This window comes from Ascidiella aspersa, chromosome 6, assembly GCF_963924565.1.
Source record: "Ascidiella aspersa chromosome 6, kaAscAspe10.2, whole genome shotgun sequence".
NCBI lineage: Eukaryota > Metazoa > Chordata > Ascidiacea > Phlebobranchia > Ascidiidae > Ascidiella > Ascidiella aspersa.
Genome location: NC_139452.1, coordinates 23,610,720 through 23,634,081, shown reverse-complemented (window position 1 = coordinate 23,634,081; position 23,362 = coordinate 23,610,720). Strand labels below are relative to the sequence as shown.

The 23,362-nt window shown below is 38.2% G+C and overlaps 2 protein-coding genes across 2 annotated transcripts; both read right to left on the bottom strand.

The window, feature by feature from the left end:
- Positions 1–3,933: 3,933 nt before the first annotated feature.
- Positions 3,934–8,558, bottom strand: LOC146140889 (uS5 assembly chaperone PDCD2-like). The gene is made up of 6 exons (XM_083391386.1): positions 8,335–8,558; positions 8,101–8,247; positions 6,512–6,705; positions 6,021–6,229; positions 5,420–5,533; positions 3,934–5,045 (listed from the first exon to the last, which is right to left on the bottom strand). The coding sequence occupies exons 1-6, from the start codon at positions 8,556–8,558 to the stop codon at positions 4,857–4,859; spliced, it is 1,077 nt and encodes a 358-aa protein (XP_083247512.1). The 3' UTR covers positions 3,934–4,856.
- A 990-nt stretch (positions 8,559–9,548) lies between these two features.
- On the bottom strand, positions 9,549–17,274 carry LOC146140888 (U5 small nuclear ribonucleoprotein 200 kDa helicase-like). The gene is made up of 3 exons (XM_083391385.1): positions 11,313–17,274; positions 10,942–11,036; positions 9,549–10,568 (listed from the first exon to the last, which is right to left on the bottom strand). Exons 1-3 carry the CDS (start codon positions 17,253–17,255, stop codon positions 10,175–10,177), a joined length of 6,432 nt encoding a protein of 2,143 aa, XP_083247511.1. The 5' UTR covers positions 17,256–17,274; the 3' UTR covers positions 9,549–10,174.
- Between the last annotated feature and the right edge of the window lie 6,088 nt (positions 17,275–23,362).

The window sequence follows — 23,362 nt, the reverse complement described above, 5'->3', positions numbered from 1 at the left end:
ATATTGAATATTAATATTCGCGGAATATTGAAAGATAAAAACATTTGCCGACCGTTTAACCAACAAATCGCGATAATCGTAACGCCTGTAGCTCACACAGTTCGCATTGGAACTGGACGAAAGCGTATACTTTACCAATGAAAAAAGAAAATACAAAAAATCTCAAGGTTTAGAATATTCCATTTTCATAATTGAATATGAGCAATGTCGCGATTTTTGTTCCTGGTAGCATCCCCTTAAAATGAAGGGAAATTTTGAATTGCCGACCGTTTAACCAACAGATTGGGGTAAACCTTGATCATACCTTTCCAATGATGCTACATATAATACCACTGATATGGGGGATAAGGGTTTAAATCGACGATAACCGATATTCATATTCATAACCGATCGCGATAATCGTTAAACGCCTGTAGCTCGCACAGTTCACAATTACTTTAAAAAACAATTGGCTTTCTTTGGCATTTAGAAGTCTCTGTGCCAACTATTGTTCTCGTGCTATAGTAGGCTAATTGTTATCTTTTCGCACCAACTGCTCGTGCCGAAAGTGTAAAGCGAAAAAATTCCTATCTTTTCGCAACACCTTTTCGATCCAAAAGTGCGAAACGAAGAAGGTTCTAAGGATGATGCTATCATAAAACTCGGTTTTACTGTTCATGCATTTCAGCAGAAAGACAATAAAGAAAATTTATTTTATAAAACAAGATCGCAGTTGGCAGGAATCCTACTCGCATAAGAGTGTTTTATAGTTTCTTTAGGCCTTATAGTTTGTGTTTTCTGGATGTTGAGTGAACTGCTGGTGAGTTGAACGGAGTTTCAAAAGCATGAACGCTTTGTAAACCTCCAATTTGGGGAAATTCTGTTGCCATAATATTCATTACTGTATCAATATGTCTGTCACTAAGCCAGGTGTCTTTTGACAATAGTTCCGTATAGTCATTTTGATCCATGTTAAACCTGGGTTGATATTTCACACCACAACAACGGCGACCCCGGGAACTAACAGGCAAATTGGAATTACAATTGTGGTCCTCAATTGATTTGTTGCTCGGCACTTTTCCGTGCTTTTTAGGACTAGAGCTTCTCAAGTCCTTTGAAGATACTTTCCAACCGTCCTATCTGGTTCTGGGTTTCTTTGCCCAGCTTTCCTCCTCCTGTGGCTGGACGACTACCCTCTTACGCCTGAATTTTTGCGTAAACCGAATGTTATCTCTAAATTCACGAACTAATGCATTATTTTGGTCGTCGTACACTTTGGCGAACTCAGCAACGTTACAAAAACGCTTTCCGAAACGCCGCGATCGCTTTAATTCCTGCCGACTCTTTTCCATAACGCCTTGCGGGTTCTGTTATCTTTCGTTAAATTTTGCTCTTCACTTTTAGTTAACTCATCGAAAAATTCAGACGGTCGTATGTACAACTCGTCCTTTCCGTGCCGACTCAAATCGCCTAACAACAGCCCCGTCCACAGCGCAATTTTTGGCAAGCAATTGCTCGTAAATCTTACAAAAAAATCAGGTAAAATTCCTTTTGTCCACATGACTTTTGCATTTGGACTTCCTGTCTTGGTCTTCTAATAGTGTTGTCAAAGTACTTAACAAATGGGTTGGTTGACGTGGTGGCGATTTTGTGAAGTTCTAGTTCGCTCTCTCCCGATTTCCTTTCAGAAAGAACAATTGTTTTGAAATATGCTGATTTCGTTCAATTTGTGCTTTCAACCATTTCCAGCCTATTTTTACTTGAGTGTCATTTCTCGAAGTAAATATGATTACCATACGATATAGAATGTTGTTAATCTCAAGAGATTGATGATCCCGCGCACATCAACAAACCCATTACATACATTGCCTCTTTCCTTCTTTTAGGAAGAAGACCACAAAGGCTTTTCATATTCTTCATAGTGTGGCTACCATACAAATGAAGAAACGGTTTGCTGAAAGTTCTTTGAGTCGCTTTTCCTGTTACTAAACTAAAACATCGATCTAAATAGGCTTCCAAATCCTCGCTCATATAAACTGATAACGGCGATCGAATAATTGCCACGCTTCCATCGCAAATAATGTGGCGCACAACGGTTTTTCCAACTAATTTATTTTCGTCCGAATAAAACATTTAAAAAAATTCGAAATGGAAACGATGTTGTGACTGTTAGTAACATCAGTCGTAACAGCCAAGGGGCTTTTCCATTGGCCGGATGACGCACAGAGATTTCATACGAAAATACCACCTGTGGCGTCTATGTACATAACATCTGTTTTAGTTCTTTCGTGAAAAATGCGTAAAGTATCCAACCACGACCAAAGCGAAGGCTACTCGGAATGCTTGAATAAAAGCGAATGGTCCTTGACAACGCGGACTTGCTTCCTGTACATTTATCCGCTTGCGCGACTTACATAGCCTTAATCGCGTCGGTTTCGTTACTCGAACTTCCGCCCTCGCTTGTCCTTCCGCCCCTCTTTGTCGTTACTTCCGCCCTCGCTTGTCTTAAAACGTTGTAAATAGGCGCGTTATCGCGATTTCTTGACTCTTCAACTTCGTCGTCCAACTTGTCTAAATTATTTAGGTTAAAGCGGTGGGGCAAAATGTTAGCCAAATCACCCTTTAATCTGCGGGCAACAATGTCGCCTTTCTTGAGCTCGACCTCGCCTGTGTATGTAACCTGAAATGTTTTACAGGTATACTCGCAAATCGATAGTAAATTTACAAAATTCAAATGTACAATAACCTATATAATTAAGATCACGGGTTTTATCGTTTTTTCGATTCCAAAATGTCTTCTAAAGGCAAAACTACGGAAAGGCTTTTTTTAAAGTGCTTGACGAAACACGTCAACCCAATTTTTATTTGTGAAACTTCGACCAACTACGGACGATTTTAATGGAATCCTCTCAGATTCGGTGAGTTCAAATGTTTGTTGTTCTGCTATTTTTGTATCAGGAGTTCAAAACTCGCAACTCTTATTTTTTTGCGCTATCCTTTTCGTCAAATGACGACACATGATCACACGGGTTAATAAACGGCGAATTGCTCTCATAGCCTACAACATGGGCTCCGCACAACACTCATCCTCACTAATTTCAACACCTGAAGCACTACTACTACTGCCACAACTTTCCCGCCCGACACAAAGCCACCAACACATTCAACACCGGTCACACTCTCTTCACCTCGATTTTCATTAAATGCACAACACTCATCTTCACTAATTTCAACACCTGAAGCACTACTACTACTGCCACAACTTTACTCGCCCGACACACAGCCACCAACACATTCAACACCGGTCACACTCTCTTCACCTCGATTTTCATTAAATGCACAACACTCATCTTCACTAATTTCAACACCTGAAGCACCACTACTACTGCCACAACTTTACTCGCCCGACACACAGCCACCAACACATTCAACACCGGTCACACTATCTTCACCTCGATTTTCATTAAATGCACAACACTCATCTTCACTAATTTCAACACCTGAAGCACTACTATTACTGCCACAACTTTACTCGCCCGACACACAGCCACCAACACATTCAACACCTGCCATACTCTCCTCTCCTCGATTTTCATTAAATGCACAACACTCATCTTCACTAATTTCAACACCTGAAGCACTACTACTACTACCGCAACTTTACTCGACCGACACACAGCCACCAACACATTCAACACCGGTCACACTATCTTCACCTCGATTTTCATTAAATGCACAACACTCATCTTCACTAATTTCAACACCTGAAGCACTACTATTACTGCCACAACTTTACTCGCCCGACACACAGCCACCAACACATTCAACACCTGCCATACTCTCCTCTCCTCGATTTTCATTAAATGCACAACACTCATCTTCACTAATTTCAACACCTGAAGCACTACTACTACTACCGCAACTTTACTCGCCCGACACACAGCCACCAACACATTCAACACCGGTCAAACTCTCCTCTCCGCGATTTTCATTAAATGCATGACAATTTTGCGCAAAAAAGTGCTTAAGCGATCGAACTTCGCGGCTAAGTTCTTTCTTCGACATTTTTTCGTCTTTAATTGTTTTACCAAAGTAGCCCAGCTAGCACCGAATAAAGGGACAAAATTAAACGTTTTGATTGTGGCCTTTATTGATTTAAGTTCATCAACGAGATTAACGTCACAACTCTTTTTTACCACATTTTTTACACAATCCATACGAGACACATCCTCAACATTCAATAAAGCACTGCTACTACTGCCACAACTTTCCTCGACCGACACACAGCCACCAACACATTCAGCACCTGTCATACTCTCCTCTCCTCGATTTTCATTAAATGCATGGCAATTATGAATATGAATATTGGCTATCGTCGATTTAAACCATTATCCCCCATATCAGTGGCATCATGTGTAGCATCGTTGGAAAGGTGTGATCAAGGTCTACCCAAATTTGTTGGTTAAACGGTCGGCAAATGTTTTTATCTTTTAATATTCACCATATATTAATATTTAAAAAATTTTTTTTTTTATATTTATAAAATATAGACCTGTATTAGTGTGTTGCAAAATCTTTTTTCCTTAATGCTGAATAAATATGTTTATTTTGCCATTGAAATTGTACGATGAGATAGGGTGAGATTTTGTAGGCTGGCTAGTTTTTGGTCTCCGCAACCACTTCTTTCTAAATATCAGGAAATCAATGAATCTAAACCGGTAGATGACTTGGAAAGTGAACTCAGAAACCATTAAATGAGCTTGTTCAGAAGCTATTTGATCCGCCACCTATATCACCGAAGTATCCGACAAATAGCGATGCAACATTGTGTAACTTTGCATAGATGTTGTAAGATGTTTTCCTAATTTCATCTTCAGTTAATCTGTATCACTTTTTAGCTCTGCAGAATAATTTTGCTTCCAGGTAAAACACGGTATGTATGGTGATAGTGGATTAGCTGGCTTGCAGTTTTCAGCACACGTGTAAACAGCAACAGTTCCCCAGTCTATAGTTGGCCCCTGTATACTTGTGTCGCATTGCAAGAACGTGAGTAACTGGGGCATAATCTGCAAGAAACAGTGTATTTAAATATTTGTAAGTTGAAAAATATATATGAAAGAGTAGGAAGGCATTCGTTTTTGCTTTAAGTCTATACGATGCCACAAACCCCTTAAACATATTTGATGTCAAAAATGTAAATCCGCAAGAGGTAAATCATAACAGGTAAAAAATGAAAAATAATTTAAGTGATGTATACAAGAAAAAAAAATATGATGCTAAAGAGTAAAAAAAATCATAACTGGAAATGTTAGTGTGGATTAAATTGAAGAATATTGTCATGATAACAAATATAACATTTAATATTTGATATAAAATGGCATTTCATGCAGAATGGCATTAGACATTTTAATAATGTCTTTTAAAATTACTTAAAACCAACCTGAAATTCAAATATTCTCTTAGAACCACATTCACACTGTGCTATATCATTCTCTTGAGGTACAAAGTTGTTGCTGCACCACAGCGTTTTTTCACCTTTACCATATCTTAGAATCTGATATAAAAATATTTGTATTTTATCAATAAAACCTAATGTGCCAGTGTAGTAAAAGCGGTTGACAAACTACAATTAACCCAAAATTCAATAACATTTTTAACATAACAACAACTGTAATAAGCTTTCTATTTATTTTGTTGTCTATTTTTTGCGTTTCCTTCGTTTAATCAATTATAATTTAACACAAAGTTTTATATTCCGCCTGTCATATTAATTTCTTACAGTTATCAAACTGACCTACTTTAACAAAAAATTTTATTTGCCATAAAAGCCTTAATTGTTAGGGTGTTAACTGTTAACCCCCAAAAAAGGAATTTATGTAAAAAAAACAAAAAATAAATTTTACCTACTCATATTGCAACAAGCCTATACATAAAGCAAAAAAACAGGTTAATTTTTTTATTGTTAAAAATTACAAAGAAACAACCAGAGACTTAACTAAATGCTAATAGTGTTAACATTATGATAAACAAAAGTTATAAACCTGGTCAGGAAAACTTGAAATCCTTTTCTTAAACTTCGAAAATGTCTTGTCTTCCTCTTTTATACCAACCGCTTCATTCAGTTCAGCTTCACTAAATTTAGAATTGTCTTCATTGGTTGAAGAAATTTTGATGTCTGGAGTAGCGAGTTCTCCAGTGTAATCATCTTCTTTACTAAATTGTTCTTCTGACTCAATTACAATCTCGCCTTCTAAAATAACCAAACACTTTACAGTCAAAACAGTTATTACCTAACCAAGTTTTATTAAGTTTGTATATAAATATTTAGTTTATATATATAAATACTCACCCCCAAACCAAGATTTATTGAGGGTAATAGCTTAAACACAATTACTTATTATAAATATAACAGTAAGATTAAAAAGCAAGTTGCAAAATTTGTTATTTACCATTCAGCAACAGGTATTTAGATTTCTATACTAGTTGCTTAGATTTTTCTACTAGCATATATAGTACTTCAATTACTGCTTACCTTTAAACAGGTAATCTGAGACTTTTAGGAAATCATCTTTAGTCTCTGGCTTTTTTCCACAAACATGTTTGTGGAGTTTCCAGTCAACTATTTGATGGTCGCGCCCACAATAGTGTACAACTTTGCATTTCGAGCATGTCTTGGGTCCAATACATCCACAGAGGTTACATAATGCCTGAGGTTCACAGCAGTTCCTTTACAAAATTGTTTACTTTAAAGATAAATGCAACTAAAGCATTCTTAAAGCCTGCATAGCTTTGTTGATTTGGATTACTAAGCTCAGTGACGTCAAACTTGATCAATAATAAATTCATACAGATTCTTTAACAAAAAAAATGCAACCCTACATTTACAGGGCAAAATAGTTTGTTTATGTATCTGACAATGGTTAACTTAGTTCACTAAGGTTTAATCAGAGCCGCGGAGTAGGTTAAAACAAATCTGACTCCACCCTACAAAATAAAGTAGAGTCAAACTCACAAGTCCAACTTGAGGCCACTATATAGATAGATAATAAAGTAATACTTCACTCATACATGGACACTAAATCGTCTGCAATCCACTCATAGGAGTGTCATTCAATTTATCCACACATTGTTGAAAAATATCCCACCCTATAATATTACATCTTGGTGATTAATAAATTTCCATCTTCGGTGATTAATATTCCATCTTGGTGATTAACAATGACTTGACTTAAGTGCACTTAAGTCACTGTTTTCAAATGACTTGACTTTTAAAAGTCATTTGGGTATGACTTGACTTGACTTAAGTCTTTCGTCAAACGACTTGACTTGGCTTAAGTCTTTTGGACAAATAACTTCGGTTGAAATGAAGTGTTTTCTTTAGGTGTTTTTGATAAATTTGAGCTATTTATCCAAATTTTTGAACATAAAACAATATTTTTGCTGTGTGTTTCATTTCCTCGTTGTTTTAGATCAGTTATTTCTCATAAAACGTTTTATATTTATAACAAGGCTGTGACATGAATTTGACTTGCTGTAATGATGACTTGACTGGGATTTGACTTGGCAAACTGATGACTTGGACTGGAAAATTTATTCAAAAAGACTTGACTTGGACTCAAGTTATTTTACAAACGACTGGGACGTTGTTTACAACACTGAGTACTATACTTAAAAGTCAAAACTCTTAGGGCTATGGAAGTTTTGCACATTCCATTTTCAGTCGCGGTAATAGCTGCGCATATTGTGTACAATCAACATTAAATGCGGTCAGCTGTTAAAAATCGCTCAAATGCGCAAAACTTTCGTCTGCGCTAACGGTTTTCAGTATAGTGCTCCATTTTCAGACGTGCAAATTTAAAAAATAACATTATTTCAGCCGCGCCAATTTAGGCAGAAATGTTATTACAGCCGCACAATTTCAAGCTACCAAATCCAAAGAATCCAATCTGGAGGCTAAGCAAGCAACAGCGTGGGGGATTATCAGACATTACTTTATACTGTGTGGAAAAGCACTTTTCATTTAAACGGTCATAAGTTATATTGTGCACTCGACTGCTATATTATATATTATTATGTACCAGACAACATCATTCACAAAAGTCACAATATTTGTATTCATACCTTGCTGCGTCTCCTGTTTCATAGTCAGGTGGGTCAACAGGGTAAAAATCGTTCTGTCTTGGAAGAGAGCATAGGAATGCTTTTATGCACCTATTGTCTTTTTCCATATAGCATCCTCCATTTTTACAACAAAAAACAAATATTGATCTTCAAAACAAAATGTAAAGTTCAAGGAATTTAAAAGTGTCTAAAAAAATATTCTCTTTTTCGCGTTAGATTTTGATTGCAACAAACCTGTGGAAGCAATGGTCAAGCGCATCGTCAGGTGCATAAACTTGAAGCAAAAAGATAAGGGGTTTCGAGCAATTGTCACATTTCAAGCTTTCCACGCTCGGAAGATTCTTTGGATCAAGCCATGCGGGTTTTCCACCAACTTTGCTTGGAAAATAACAACGGTGTAGCCTCCAAGGGTCGCTAGGATCTTCCAAAAAACCTAGGTCCACGCAGTTACCAGACATTATTTATAACGTTAAGTGATCGAGCAGTCATTAATTGAAACAATTGACTAACTCTCAACAAAATGAAAACAACATGCGTAAAAAAGGGTTATTCCCCGAAATCGATAGTATAGATTTTCGAATTCTTTTTGAAATAATGATGTGCCCAATCGCTTCCAGTGTTCTTAAAAAGTCATTTTAGATGAGTCCCAGTCACGTCTTTCGCGAAATAGATTAAGTCCACACCAATTTGTTACATTTTTGAATTCACATAAGTTATTTCATTCTAAGAAATTTTTTTCATCAAAATAGTCACCAAAAGCTAGGATTTTTACGTCCTAAAAATACGTAAATCACCCATTTTGCACAAAAAAACATTTTTATCTAAAACACTTGTTGTAAATAGAAGATTCCTATAGCTGCCCTACCCTGGATCTGCCGCTGTTCTCTGACTTTTTAGCTCCAAGATAGTTCCAGAATAAACTAAACTTAGCATTTGAACTTATACGTGTTTCATGAAAGAAATGACTGTAATACAGCCATAACTGTTTATGAGGCAATACTTAAGTGTATGTTTTGGTGGAACGAACTTAGATGGAAGGAATTAAATAGTCTTAGTTTAGGCAGATTTAAATCGTCTCTATGCGCGACTTGTTTTTGTATAACCCTCGCGACCCATTTCTGGGAAATGCCGAAGTGGGGGATAACACGTTATGCAAATAAATATAGAAAATGAGCACCAAAAATCAATATAAGCTTAATGCTTATTTATAGGGAAATTAAAATTCAGTAGAATTGTTAAAAAAAATTAAAAATCAAGGAGCTAACACCCGCCTAACAATTAAAATAGTGAACCAAATGACCCGAGCAAACCATATATTTTAGACGTACCAGCTGTTTGATATCTTTAAATTTTAACTTCCAAGTTCTTATCCTAAAACGTTCTTATAGCATTCCGCATATACCATTTCTGTCTTGCTACGCACTACTTATTGCCCACAAATATTTTACTACCAGAAAGTTTTACTGACGAGTTGGCAATAGGAATCGATGCCTGAAAACGTTGGGCAAAATATCCAGCATATAAGAAATATTGAAAAATATATTTACAAGTTATAAAATAGTTTGCCTTTATCAAAACTGCAATTAAAGTATGATTGTTATTTGGGTAGATTTAAATTGACTTGTAATTAACCTTAGCGCAGTGACAAGCAAAATTATAATTAAATGGACTGAAAAATCAAAAAAGAAATAGTCAAATAATATAACTAATGGAGTTGGAACTAACGTTTAGTTTCAAGGTTTTCAAAACCAACGTGTTTTTTTTCATTCAGCAAAAAGTAAACAATACAATAACCCCATGAAAAGCTAGAAATAGAACGCTTGACCCAGATAATCGATTATGATTAATTATATAGGACCCTGGTGGTTCAAAATTGCTTGAGACAGGCTCGCTGGTGAAAATATAGTACTTTAAAAAGAAAGAATTTAATATTTGGACGTGAATGCGAAATATATCCGTTTTTGTAGAAAAACAAAAAGAAAAATTTTGAAAACAAAGGTCCAGACTCTGCCTTGCTCCTCAAACTTATCAAAAATTGAAAAAAAAAACACAATACACTGGCGTAACACAATCATCAGTCGGAATCGCTCGCGCTGCTTTCGCCCTCCGACTCGCGAACGTTAATTGTGAGTTTGTACTCCTGGTCGCAGCCCATGTAAGCGTCGCTCATAAAGTAAAGCGTGTAGGAATGGGAGCCGGCAAAAGGTGGAATGAAGTCCAACTTGACCTTGGCTTTTTGCTGGAGGGTAAGGCGCTTGATGGAAATCAGGCTGTTCGTTTTGGGGTCGCCGACCACCACCCACCAGCCTTCTTCTCGCTTTTGGGGGAAGTAGGGGGCAATCACAGGTCCGGCCACTTCGTCCTCCCGTTCCAGGGCGACGTGGACCACCACTGCCTTGCCGGCGTGAAGGTTGTCGGGTTCCTGTACTTCGTAGGAAAGCTCAATGTTGGGGTATCTGTTGCAGAACCTGAGGTGGGAGCAAATTTTGAGGTTGAATAACGTAATTTATGGGTAGTTTTCGATCGTTCAGTAAAGCTAAACGACCTGGAATCACTTTTTTTAATTAAAGATATTTTTAATAATTTTGCATGCATTTAATTTTTTTTAATGTAAATAACAGAGTATATTCGACTGGGTTGAACAGCTTATTTTTTTTAGATCTTTACTATGTAAATAGGTTTATAATATATTTGATATAACTTTAGATATTCAGTATGAGTAAAATACAGGTAAAAAAAATCCACAGAATATCAATGTATATCCTATAAGTTAACAAAGCATATTCCATAAGTTAACTGTATCAGGCATGTTTTACAGTAAAAAACAAACTATAGTCCAACCTTGCAACATCAGCCATTTGTGATTCTCCCATTTTCAAAAGCTCCTCGCGATCAGTGTCTTCCATTTCAAGGATATCGAAGACGCTTTCAATTTCCTGTCATATAAAATTATTATGTATGTTTCTAAAACTTTCAAAATTCAATGTAAAGATTTTATACAAATTTAATGTATTTAAATCAGAAGCATGTTTAATTGCAGCTTATCATTTGAGTTGCGCATGATTTAAAAAACATAACAGTTTTTTTTAGTTTGTTAATTATAGATACTTTGGGAAACTAACAACCTTGTTATTAAAAATTCTGCTCATAACATAATATCTGTTTTTTTTTGTTCTTTTTTAAATATAAAAGTAAAGCATTAATTTACTCACCTTGTCTGTGCACTTCTTGATCAGGTCAGCATCAAAATGCGGCAACTGTTTAAGGTAGGAATCTCTGCTCCACATAGCTTGTGTCACCATCTGGGCAAGTTCCATAGCAGCTAGGGCAGGTGACAGCCATCCATTGGACGACAGAACGTCAACGCAAGCCTGAATAAGTCGAACCGCCTTGCTTAGAATGTGTTCAGTGTCAGATTGCAGTTCTGCTGGGAGCTGAAGTCTGGATAAATGTGCCTGTAGAAGAAGGTTTGTCTTGATGTGTGGGTCGGTGAAGCGAATGTTCTGTGGCTTGTATTGGATTTTGGGCAGCAGCTGCCTTAAAGTGTTGTCTTCGTGGCGTCGAATTGAAATGCCCTCGTACTCTGCAGCATTGCTTATGATCTCGATCAGACCACGGATCTTTGTCTTTGCATTAAGAGACATGCTGAACAGCTCAATGGTGGTGTAGTTGATATAGTAGTAGGCAGCAATCATGGCCAGATTTAAAGGTGTGATGTCCATTTCATCTTCGATTGAAATGCATTTGGATTGCTCCAGGTCAGCCAGGGTGTTTTCCACTAGCTCCGAAAGACTGTCGGAAAGATGGCGATGGGATACTCCCTGCAAGTTGTAGTAGTTTGGATTTTGGCTCATTCTTCTGTACAAAAATGTCCATGTAAGATAATCAACAGCATCCTGTTTGTTTTCAATGATCTTGGTAACAATTTCTGCATTGAAATGGTCGTGAAGGCAGTGGTCTAAATGTGATTCAACTGGCAAAGGCTCATAGACAAACTTCTTGAAAAAGTCTTTTTTGGAAGTCTGGCACATCACAACACATTTACCTTCATCATCCTTCAGTGGTCTGTTGGCTCTTCCGATCATTTGCAGCACATCAGTAACAGGATAGTCAACATAGGCATGGATTTTACCATTGTAGTACTGGGTATCCATCACAATCACAAGATGAGCGGCAAGGCTAAGAGCCCAACACAGGCTCCGTGATGCAACAAGGACTTGGACAGCACCAGAGGAAAATAGCTGCTCAATTACCGTCTTCTCAATTTGCGTAGTACCATCGTGAAGGTATGCAACACCATTTGACAGTGTTTCCCTAAGAGTGGCATCCTTGACATGCTCTAAGTAAGCGCCCAGTTCAGATTCGTTACAATGCAGGAAGCGCTGAGGTGCACCATCAGCAGCTGCATATGTGAGGACGTCGACAGCAGTCAGTTTGCTCTGTTTGCGCGATGGCACAAACACAATGACAGCACGCTTTGGAGAGTGCTTTGTAATGGCATTGTACACCGGCTTGGCCATGCTAAGCAATCGTGACTGAGTGTGTGTGATGTTGAAGCCCTGAATGTGGAGTTCAAGTGGAACAGGTCTCACATTCGGATGGAAATTGAAGGTGTGCATAGCAGAGCAGCCCAACCATTGGGCAACATCCCGGGCATTGGCTAGAGACGAGCCGAGTGCAATTATCCTGATCTGCTTCTCCAGTTGTGATGCGATGTAGCGCATTCTGGAGCATACTACCTCCAGTTCAGGACCACTTTCGCCTCCAATTAAATGGATTTCATCGACAATGAATAGTGACACGCTGTGAACATTGCGCCTCTGCTTCCATCTTCGTGAAATAACATCCCATCTCTCTGATGTGGCAATAATAATCGAGGCTCTCGATATTAGCCTCAGATCGGTGCTGGTTTCGCCGGTAAGTAGGGCAACACGCTTTCCCAGGCGCACCTCAAACTTCTCCCGCCAATCCTTGTATACGATGCTGGCAATTGCTTCTACAGGTGTCACATAAACACAACGGGAATCAGGATCTTTAGTAAATGCCCTGAAAAGGGCAAATTCAGCACAGATGGTTTTGCCACTTCCAGTTGGGGCACCTACAAAAACGTTTTCATCACCGTTGTAAATTGCATTGAAAACCTGGGTTTGAATAGGGTTGAAACAGGGGAAACTGTTCTCATAGAGAGCTTCGAACTCTGGATTTCTTAAGGCTGTCACAGGAAGTGGTTGCAAGTCTAGCAGCTCTGTTGGTGGCGGATATTTTTCAGGCAAAACCAGATGCCTAAAAGATACAGGTAGCTGAGTCTCGGACGATATCCAGCGGTCAGATATGATTCGTATAAAGTACTGTGGTGGTAGTGGTTCAAAGACAGGAACAAAAAAGTTTACAACATGCTCGTCGGTTGAGTACTTAGATTTTAAAAGGAAGTACTCATGATGTAAGATTACTTCGCTGTCCACGTCTTCTACTAGAATATAAAAAGCCTGCGAATGTCCATGAACTTTCTCATCCCATTGAAAGTCTGGTGTGATTGTCAATTCAACGCGAAGTGTAGAGCGGGTGATAGGCTGAACATGAACAGAGAGCTCCATTTTGGGGAATTGATGGACCAATTTGTGTAAGGTCTTGCCCATCTTAGGCATGCGAATCAATTCACCGATTTCATTGTGGCCAAGATCGTAAAAGCGCTCCCATGGAAAGTTCTTCTTTTCAATCTTCTTTACAACTTCTTCGGGGACTCTTTTGAACTGGCGAAGTGGTGTCATGGATTGCCACATTCTGCACTGTATCATCTTGCACAAAGAAAGGCATTTGTCTGCCAGCTGAGCCCAGCCCCTGAAGAGTACAATTTCAAAAATAGCTCTCATCAGCCTTCCAGCACTCTGAGTTACATATACCATATCTGCCATAAGCGCAAATCCTTCTAACTTCAAATTTGAAATGTAGGCCTGAAGTAGGACGTTGACCTTGGCTGAAGATTCCTCAATGCTTTCTTTGACAGGTATTGGAACTTTTTCAAGAAGCTTGTTCAGTTCAAGCTTTTCTTCCTCCCTCACTGTGATGTATTTAAATTCAGATGACAGTGAAAAAACTCGGAACAGCTCAATCTCACTTAGGGTTGGCTTTAACAGCTGATTGTAAGTTGCCATGCTTTCATTTGAGCAGTAATAATGACTGGCAATGCGCCCCAGGTCAGTGACTTGGATTTGACCAGTTTTCCGATCGTACTTTGCCAGATTGTTTTTGGCTAGCATGCTGACAGCAGAATGAGAAAGGTCGATTCTTCTCTGCTGAAGCAGTGCATCATCCTGTAGTGATTCAACACCGTACAGAGAGGGATGCCGCAGGGCACGAATATACAGGTAAGTGTAGCCCAGCCAGTTTACTGCATCTTTAATGCTTTGAATGTTACCAAGCACAATTTCAGCATTGATGGCATCAGGAAGTTTTGATATCATTTGGCTTTCTACTGGCAGCTGTTGGTTGAGCAAAGACAGGTAATATTGCAGCTCACTATGGGCAGTAATCAACACACCTTCACCCTTTGTGTCATACTGAGGACGACCAGCCCTTCCCATCATCTGGAGTACATCTAAGGCTCCCAATTCGACCCACCTACCCTTCTCTGGGCTGTACACTTGCGTGCCTTTTATGATTACTGTGTGTGCTGGTAAATTAACACCCCAAGCGAGGGTGGAGGTTGACACAAGAACTTGGATGTGCTTATCTGCAAACAGGTCCTCCACCAGTGTTCTGTCGACTCTTGTCATTCCAGCATGATGGATTGCAAAGCCGTATGGAAGAAGGTCTTTCAGTTCAAGATTTTTCACCTGTTCTGCTTCTGTCCTTAAAACCTCAGTGGAGGCGGAACCTTCCCTAAGAAAATTTCCGAGAGTGTCGTTTTCCAGACACATGTCGCGGATTGCTCTGGCTGTTTTGCCGGTTTCCTTGCGAGAATGCACAAAAACAAGAACTTGATTTTTGCCAGCATTTTCAACAACTTTCTCGTACACAATTTCATTCATCACTTGAAATCTTTTGAGTGCTTTTTTCTCTGTAATTCCAATATACTGCTGCTCCAAGGGAACTGGTCGAAAACTATTGTCAAAGTAAAACAAGCCCTTTGCTGGGTCAACTCGAAGAAAAGTGGCAACATCTTCGTAGTTTGGCAGCGTTGCAGATAAACCAACAAGCCTGACATCTTCTTGTGTGGTTTCAATCGATCGGATGGTTCTAGCAACAATAGCCTCTAAAACTGGACCACGACTGTCATGCAGCATGTGAATTTCATCCATGATAATCAAGCGGACAAGTTGGGTGTAAGTTCTCTCTCCACCTTTCCGCGTAATGATATCCCATTTTTCTGGAGTGCAGATGATAATCTGAGTTGCGTTAATTTCTTCTTTACACAACTGATGATCCCCAGTCAACTCAGCGACTTTAATGCCATAGCTGGCTAATCGTTTTCCAAAACTACCCACCATTTCTTGGACAAGTGATTTCATTGGGGCAATGTAGATTATTTTGAAGCTGTCCAGTTTGATTGTGCCATCTGTGGTTATATGCTTGCCGATTTCCTTTAGCATGCATAGCAATGCCACATTTGTTTTTCCAGCACCAGTTGGAGCACACAGCAGAACATTTTCATCACTTTCTAAACAGGTTTTGGACAACTTACTTTGGACACGATTCAAAGATTTAAAACCCGAAAAAGCTGCCTGTGCATATTTGGGCAATGATTCAATACCAACTAACTTCTCTCCATCGTCAAACGGCTTTTGTTTCAATGCTGGTACATGGACCTCTTCATATCCCTTCCACTGTTTTCTGTAGGAGCCATCAGGTAACTGACACTTTTTGTTTGCCATAAAATGTGAACCCTGGCCGAACTCCAAGTCTTCCAAGTCGACTGCAGCGTGGCTTGGTTGAAATGCATCTTCAGATTTTGAGTGATCAACATCCATCGCTTCTAAGTCAGCATCGACTTTGCTTTTTCGTAGTCTTTCCCTTCTTTCCTGTTCCTCTTTGATAATATCATCTTTTTCGGTGTCGTAAAGCTGCTTTAAAATGTTTAATAGAGATGGATTGGATTTCATTTTTTCTTCTATTTGCTGCTTTGCAGCTTCGCTCTGCGCGCCTGCCAACATGGTGCAGTATAGGATCATTTCGCGGTGTTGGCGAACAATTTTGATGAAGTCAAACTGGTTGTAGCCTAGCAGCAGCACAAGTTGATTTTCACAGTTGAGGTCATCTGGAGCACTTTTCAAGATCTCTAAAACCTCTTCAGCTTTCCTTTGGGAAACTATGGCGTCGTCATAGACTTTGCTGAGGTTTCTCTGTAGCCAAAAGGCATCGATATCGCGTGGATGCAAATCCTTGTGTTTGCTGATATTAATGTCGCCAGCTTGGTTAGTCAGGTTCCCGGACACCACCATGCTTGCATCTGCCTCAACTCCCTCCTCTTCATCTTCTTCAACATCTGATCCTTCACGGATTTCTCCGTACATATCTTCCTCCCCAGCTTCTTCATCCGATTCAAACTGAACATTAACGCCGTATGTTTCATCAATGTTGTCATCAGCGGTCTGTGCGTCTTTGTCAATACCAAAGTCGGAAATTTTCCGTCCCAAGTTGACCAAGACATGATACCTTGTGTCCTCCAGGGGACCAAGCAAAGATTGGACTTCCTTCCTTCTTTCTTTGTCTCTGTGTTTCTCATTTTTTAGTACTGAAATTACCTCGTCAGCTGCACCGCATAGGATGTCTCTCGGCTGGTCACCAATGGCAGCTTGAATAAAGCTGAGTAAAATCTCATAGGTTTCTCTGGTTTCCTTTGTCTTGGGTTTATACACAATTCCCACCATTTCATCCACACCCTCCGATAGCAGAGTTCTTCCTTTCAAGTTTCCTTGGCCTTTTTCATCCTCATCTCGCTTACGTCGCTTTGATTTTTTCTCCTCCATTTGTGGCGGCTTTGTTCTTTGAGCTTTGTCACCCATTGCAATTCCGCTCAGTTTGCCCTGTAGGGAAAGAACCTCCCCAGAAGGTTCATTTCTGGGCCGTCTGTCAATCAACGACCTGTCAGCTTGCAGGACAAGATTGGAGTTTGCCTTGTACTCATATTGCAGTGATCTGGCAGATGCATCTGCCATTTTTTTGTGTGTTTATATCAGTGACAAATCTGCATAAAATAAAACAAGTTTTAAAATTGAAATGTGAACCCCTGACTTATCAAAACATTACTTAAAAAAAAGCTATAGCTTTAATTTAAATTCTAAAAACAGTATGTCGGCCGAAGAATGAGCCAGAAAACCGAAGAAATTGGTGCAAAAAAATTACTCAAAACAAAAAAAATTTTAATTTTTTTTAAATGATCCATTTATCCTTAAAAAAATGTTGTTTCTACACCTACTTATTCACATATATTTTTGAAATGCAGAATATGTAGAAACATTACGCACTACAGTTGGCAGGAATTAATATTGTTGTGTGTCATTTTTAAAACATTTACGGAAGTGCGAAGCATGTTGTTTCAGTCGCCATTCTTGTTAAATAGGCAGGTATATGACATTCGCATGAGCCTGAAGAGGATGTACTAGGGAGCTAGGCCGTGCTGTTCCATCTAAGGCTTAAACTATATTTTTGGCTATTTTAATTAAGTAAACGCAAAAAAATTTCGGCTCCGTGCAAATTTGCCCTTGTTTTGCTATGATTCTGTCTCTGTTTTAAGCAAATCTATTCAGACTGTGTGACTCTAAACTCGGTAACCAATTCCTATTAAATTTGATTATTAATATCATTATTTCAAGCAATATATATTAAAAAATTCTCCCATTTAACCAAAGAATTGTTTCGCGATTTTTAATCTGGTTTTGCACTGCATCACAAGTTTGTCCAAAAACAGCTTATCTATGTAACATTGTTGGGAGTAAAAAAAGCATACATGTACTACCCCAGGCCCCAGTTTGTACTTTAGTAAGTCCCTTATGTATATAGTTGTTTAAGTCACAAAAAAATTTTCTTTACAAACGTATAAACAGAAATAAAAACTACTTGTTTCTAATCTATTATGAAGCATTTTTTTACATTTAAAACGTAATATTACTTTTGCAACTTTACGCATTTAGGGCAATTGCGAACTCCACACCAGACATTTACATGTTAGTCTCGCCCAATAATGCTTGATTGACACTTAATTATTAGACGAAAGTTATTGCGAGACGTGGTAATTGGCCGCCCGAAAAAACGCTGACACTGCACTACCAGGCTACATTTAAAGCAAGCCCTGTAAATTGGTCGCCGCAGTGACAGGCCAACTTACCACACGCGTTTGTACAATTAGGCGCAACAATCGGCGGTAAAACATTAAATTATATCGGTTCCAATTACCCGAAATAAACGGCAGAATTGGATTCGACTCCAAGGATTTGATATTCTACTTTGAACATCCCTAAACTTGAGGTTTAGCATGTTATCAATTTTAAGCTTTTTTCTGAATTCAGTTGCATAATTTATTTAACTTTCAAAACTCGCCACACGAAATATCCAAATTTTCCAATCTAGATTAAGGCTGTGCAGCACCAAGTTTTTAGTTGCGTTGCTATGCAATCAAGATCTTATGCAATAAGCCCGATTGTATTCCAGTCTCTTCTCAAAATATATTTTGTAGGGTTGGGCATTTGACCGGTCAAATAAGATCCGGTCAATTGACCGGTCAAATACTCGTCAAATAGGTCAAATATTGGTCAAATACTATACACACTATCAAAATGCAATTGAAGTTCAAAATAAACCTTGATTTTAACTTTAAATAAATATGTGAACGTTTTGGCTCAAGTACAGTGGTTTATAAACAAAATACAATAATTTTATGACAATTAATAAGAATTTTTGCAAAACCATGTCCATCTTACAAAGCAAAACCAGTTAAGCCAACAAGTTCATTAACGAAATTTAACAACAAGTAAATGCATCACTAAAAAATACTTTTGCGACTATCTGAATTTTCTAAATCATCACCAGGGTCCACTGGAGACAAGCGATTTGGTTCTCCTAAATTTCTAGGTCCCGACTGGTATTTCCTTTTATGACAAATGTGATTCATCATATACCTGGATTTATTCTAAACAAAATAAATCTACTTGGCTATTACAAACACTTGTTATTAGCACAGAACATGTGTTTGCATCAGGTAAACCCTGCCATTTTATATTTGAATTCTAAAAGTTACAATCAAGTTTATTAAAAACTCAAATCACAAAAACAAAAATTTACAACATTTGAATCCAATATGAGTATTTGACCAGTTAAATAAAGTGCGGTCAATTGACCGTATTTGACCGGTCAATTGACCGGCTTGCCAACCCTAATATTTTGCATTAAATACCTGGCCAAAACCCTCCATCAAGACATCATTTAGCATAAAATATGCTAGCCTACACAGAATGTATAAGAAAATTTTAGCGCAAGATTTCACGCTAAATTTGTTTTGCACAAATCCTGGCCGCTCTAAATTATGGAATAAAGTCAAGCACACAAGTTTCTTTAAAATATGAAGTGGCTCTTCCCTGACATGCTCAGGTATGTTTTACCCAATCTGCGTTTCATGTCGTGATCTCACGTATAGCGCTAAATTTGTGCTTTCAAGGTTTTATGCACACCTGAGGATCAGGAATATAGCACACTCCACCATATTTTGGATTTTGCGCGGCTGTAATAATGCCATTTTTTTAATTTGCCTGAGTGGAAAGTTTTGGTCATCCGTTGCCCAAATCAAGTACTTGTCATAAACGGTGACTTAAGTGAAGGTAACTTAAGTCATCACATTTACAGCACTATGTTTTATTTACATTTTTGGCAGAATCTTACCACATTAATTTTACAGTAATGAACAATGAGGCGTCGAAGTTAAAATTGCAAGGAACCCATAAATATGTAACAACAGAAATATTAATAATACTTGACCCACCCAAACGCTAACTGTAACCCCAACCCAAATAAAGTTAGCAATATGAACGGACGAATATATGGTAGGATTCTAGACCAGCGCCGATTTTTATATTTCCGATAATTGATATTAAATCTGTTACAATAGTATTATTACTTTGCCGTAAACCAATATTAAAGCTAGGGCGTACAATTAAACCGTAAAGTTATATAAAACAATATTTATTAATGTAACAAACGTTCATAAAACGACATGCCGCGTGAAAAAAAAAAGTTTTACCCTGTGGTTACGATATGGCAGCCATATTTGATCTAACTAATTTTGCTCGAACAGTGAGAACCTTTTTTAAATTATTTGCCTGAGATACATTTTTTTCACCACGAACCGTACTATAAATAATATGAGAGTAAACAGATCACATGCAAACCCTCTTAATAAAATGATTGTAATAACAAATGTCACTTAAAGTTTATTCAAATTGGTGAACTAGCTTTAATTAATTTTGCTATTTTGAGTTGAATTTACTGCAAAAAAGAGTTGTCTTTTACGGACCCCCTGATAGTCACCCATACAACATACCAAAACGTAAATACACTTAACGTTCGCTACAGTTTGATAGCGTTTTCGAATTTTCTAGTAATACATGATATTTTACCTTATTCCGATTACTTAACAAAGCCTTGGTACTAAACATTGTACTGCTTTGTCTTCGTACGACTTCTTATTTTCAGTATTCCGATTCCGTCGTGCAAAACACACGCTAAAATAACTAAAGGCAACTTTAAAATTCCTACTTCTTTCATTTTTTACCGCATTAACTCTTCATAGCATTTCAACGCTTTAATTTCAGTCTATTTAAATTCCATTTTTAACCACTTATGAAACCTTTCGTTGCTAAGCAATGAATGTCCGTCCCTTTGTCATGTTAATGCATTGTTTGTAATTTTTAACATAAAAACTGTATATGTTTGTAAGCTGTAATGGTTGCCAAAGACGAGCGAAAATTATGTTTTAATAGATGTTTTTGCGCTTGGAGCAAATCGTTGTAATTCTAGATTTTGTTTCCAGGTTTGTGCACCAGTTTGACAGATACCAGCATTTTTTTATGAAATAAGGTTGATCCGACAAAGTTATATAGGCTACGTCGAAATATGAGGCCACAAGTTAGCCCACACCATAAACTTTCATTAAAATGTGACGCATTTATAAAATTAAAAAGACGTGCAACGTGAATGCTATACGTTTAATTTAGTTTCCTTGAGAACCATCTGATATTTGCCAAAATTTAATGAATGTCATTGTGGGAACGGCATGGGGCCTTTTAGGCTAAATATATATGTTGAGCTAAAAGATCGACTTATCCTAAATCCAAATGAAAGCGCAAACAATTTCTATATGTACGTTACAATAGTTTAAATAGCCAGAAAAAATAGTTGGGCCACGGCCCGGCTTTGTGCATTTGATGTCACAATGATCCTTATCAATAAATTCTTGAAAAAAATCGAATTACGGCAAAAGTCCTACTAAACTGGTTCAAGCTACTAAAATAACGAACGATTGTTACGTTATGCAAAATGACAGAAAAAGTTTTCGTAATAATTCTAATAAATTAGTGAGAAAGAGACCTTTACCCAGGGAGTCGAACCAGAACCGTACCGGAGCTTTATGAACCGGATTTAGGTCAATTTTTTTCGAACCGTAACGGAACCTGAACCGTTTGTTATAAGATTTTAAGGAACCGAACCGGAACTGAACCGAATAGTTTGAAAGTACCTGAACCTTAACCGAACCCGAACCCGAACCTGTAAACAAAAGCGATTCGCTCCTGTATGACGTCACAACTTCTATTTTACAGAGTCAAGTTACGCCATGTTCGAAATGTTATGAAAAAAACATGAATAATAAATAAAAAAAATCGTTCATTGTTTTTTTTTAGATATTTCAATATTCAGTTGCTGTTTTTTTAATAAGTCACGTAACTTAGATTAAATGACTTAGGCCTACAATTCAAAGATTAACCTCTATATTTGTCGACCCACATTCTGAGATTTAACGCAAATTATATTGTATCTGAACCGGAACTTTACGAACCGGTTTTGAAATAGCGATGCTTGAACCGGACCTGAACCAGAACTTTTAAATTCCTTTGAACCGAAACCAGAACTGAACCGGATTCCAAAAAAATCCCTGAACCCGAATCGAACCTGAACCGGAAAAGTTAAATAGGGTGGGTGTACACTGTAGTGTACCGTACAGCAATCCATTTACGGGGGATGTCATCAGGGACGTGTGGTCAGGGGAGGCAGGTGAGGCAGTGCTTCACCTGCCAACATCTGGCAAAGCAAAACGTATATTAAAGAGATGTTTATCACATAATTTATATTATTTGCTAAAGTACAGTAGGCCTACACAGTGCATGTTTTTGGGTGCTTTAATGGATTCCTGTAGTCCATACTCCTTCTCCCGCAAATTTTACACTTCTATACCTAAAGCGTTATTGTTTCCAATTTATTTTGCGTTATTCATACCAAGCGTTCAAAATCGCTTTTGCCCAGACCCCACCTCCCTAAATTTTTGGCTGGCTACGCTACCAGTGGCTGTGCTTTAAAAAAATCGCCTTTTATACTTTCCCTGTTTCTTGTTTTCATTTTTGTAATAAACGTGAAAGCATGCCGCTAATTTTTTTATCTTTATTAGTACGATACCGTTTTTGTGATTGTTAAAGAAAAGCGTGGCTTGAAAAAATTAGTGCCTCACCATCTAGTAGCGTCACCGCACGTCACTGGATGTCATAGACCTAAAACTTACCACCCGCATAACGTGGGTTATTATTTTTACATTACGATGTACAGGATACGGTCATGTCGGTTCCAAACTTGCTACTGCGGGACTGGACTCACAGCCTCGAGTCGCCTTTGTGGGGCGCAGCCACAATAAAAGAATATTTATTGCAAATAAACAAACGACAAACAGTACTTACAGGTAATTACGATATACGTATGATACTTAACCTCCGTGTAACGTACGCGATCTGGACTCCGAAATTGAACTGTAGGGACTGCTGATTTTTGGTATAAAATGCGATGGCGTTAATTATATTTCATAACAGTACGATTTGGCGACGAAGGAAATTCGGACATTCGACGTCACAGCCGGCCAGAATGAATGGGCGATCCAACCAGACAAGCTGTTCACCGAAATAACAGAGCTGCTGGGTCGTAGTTCAAAAGTCCAAACCTCTACACCTTAATCCGACTCAAGGCAAGAAACCGATGTCCAGCCCCGCTTACCTTGTTTCCATGCGTTCAGTTA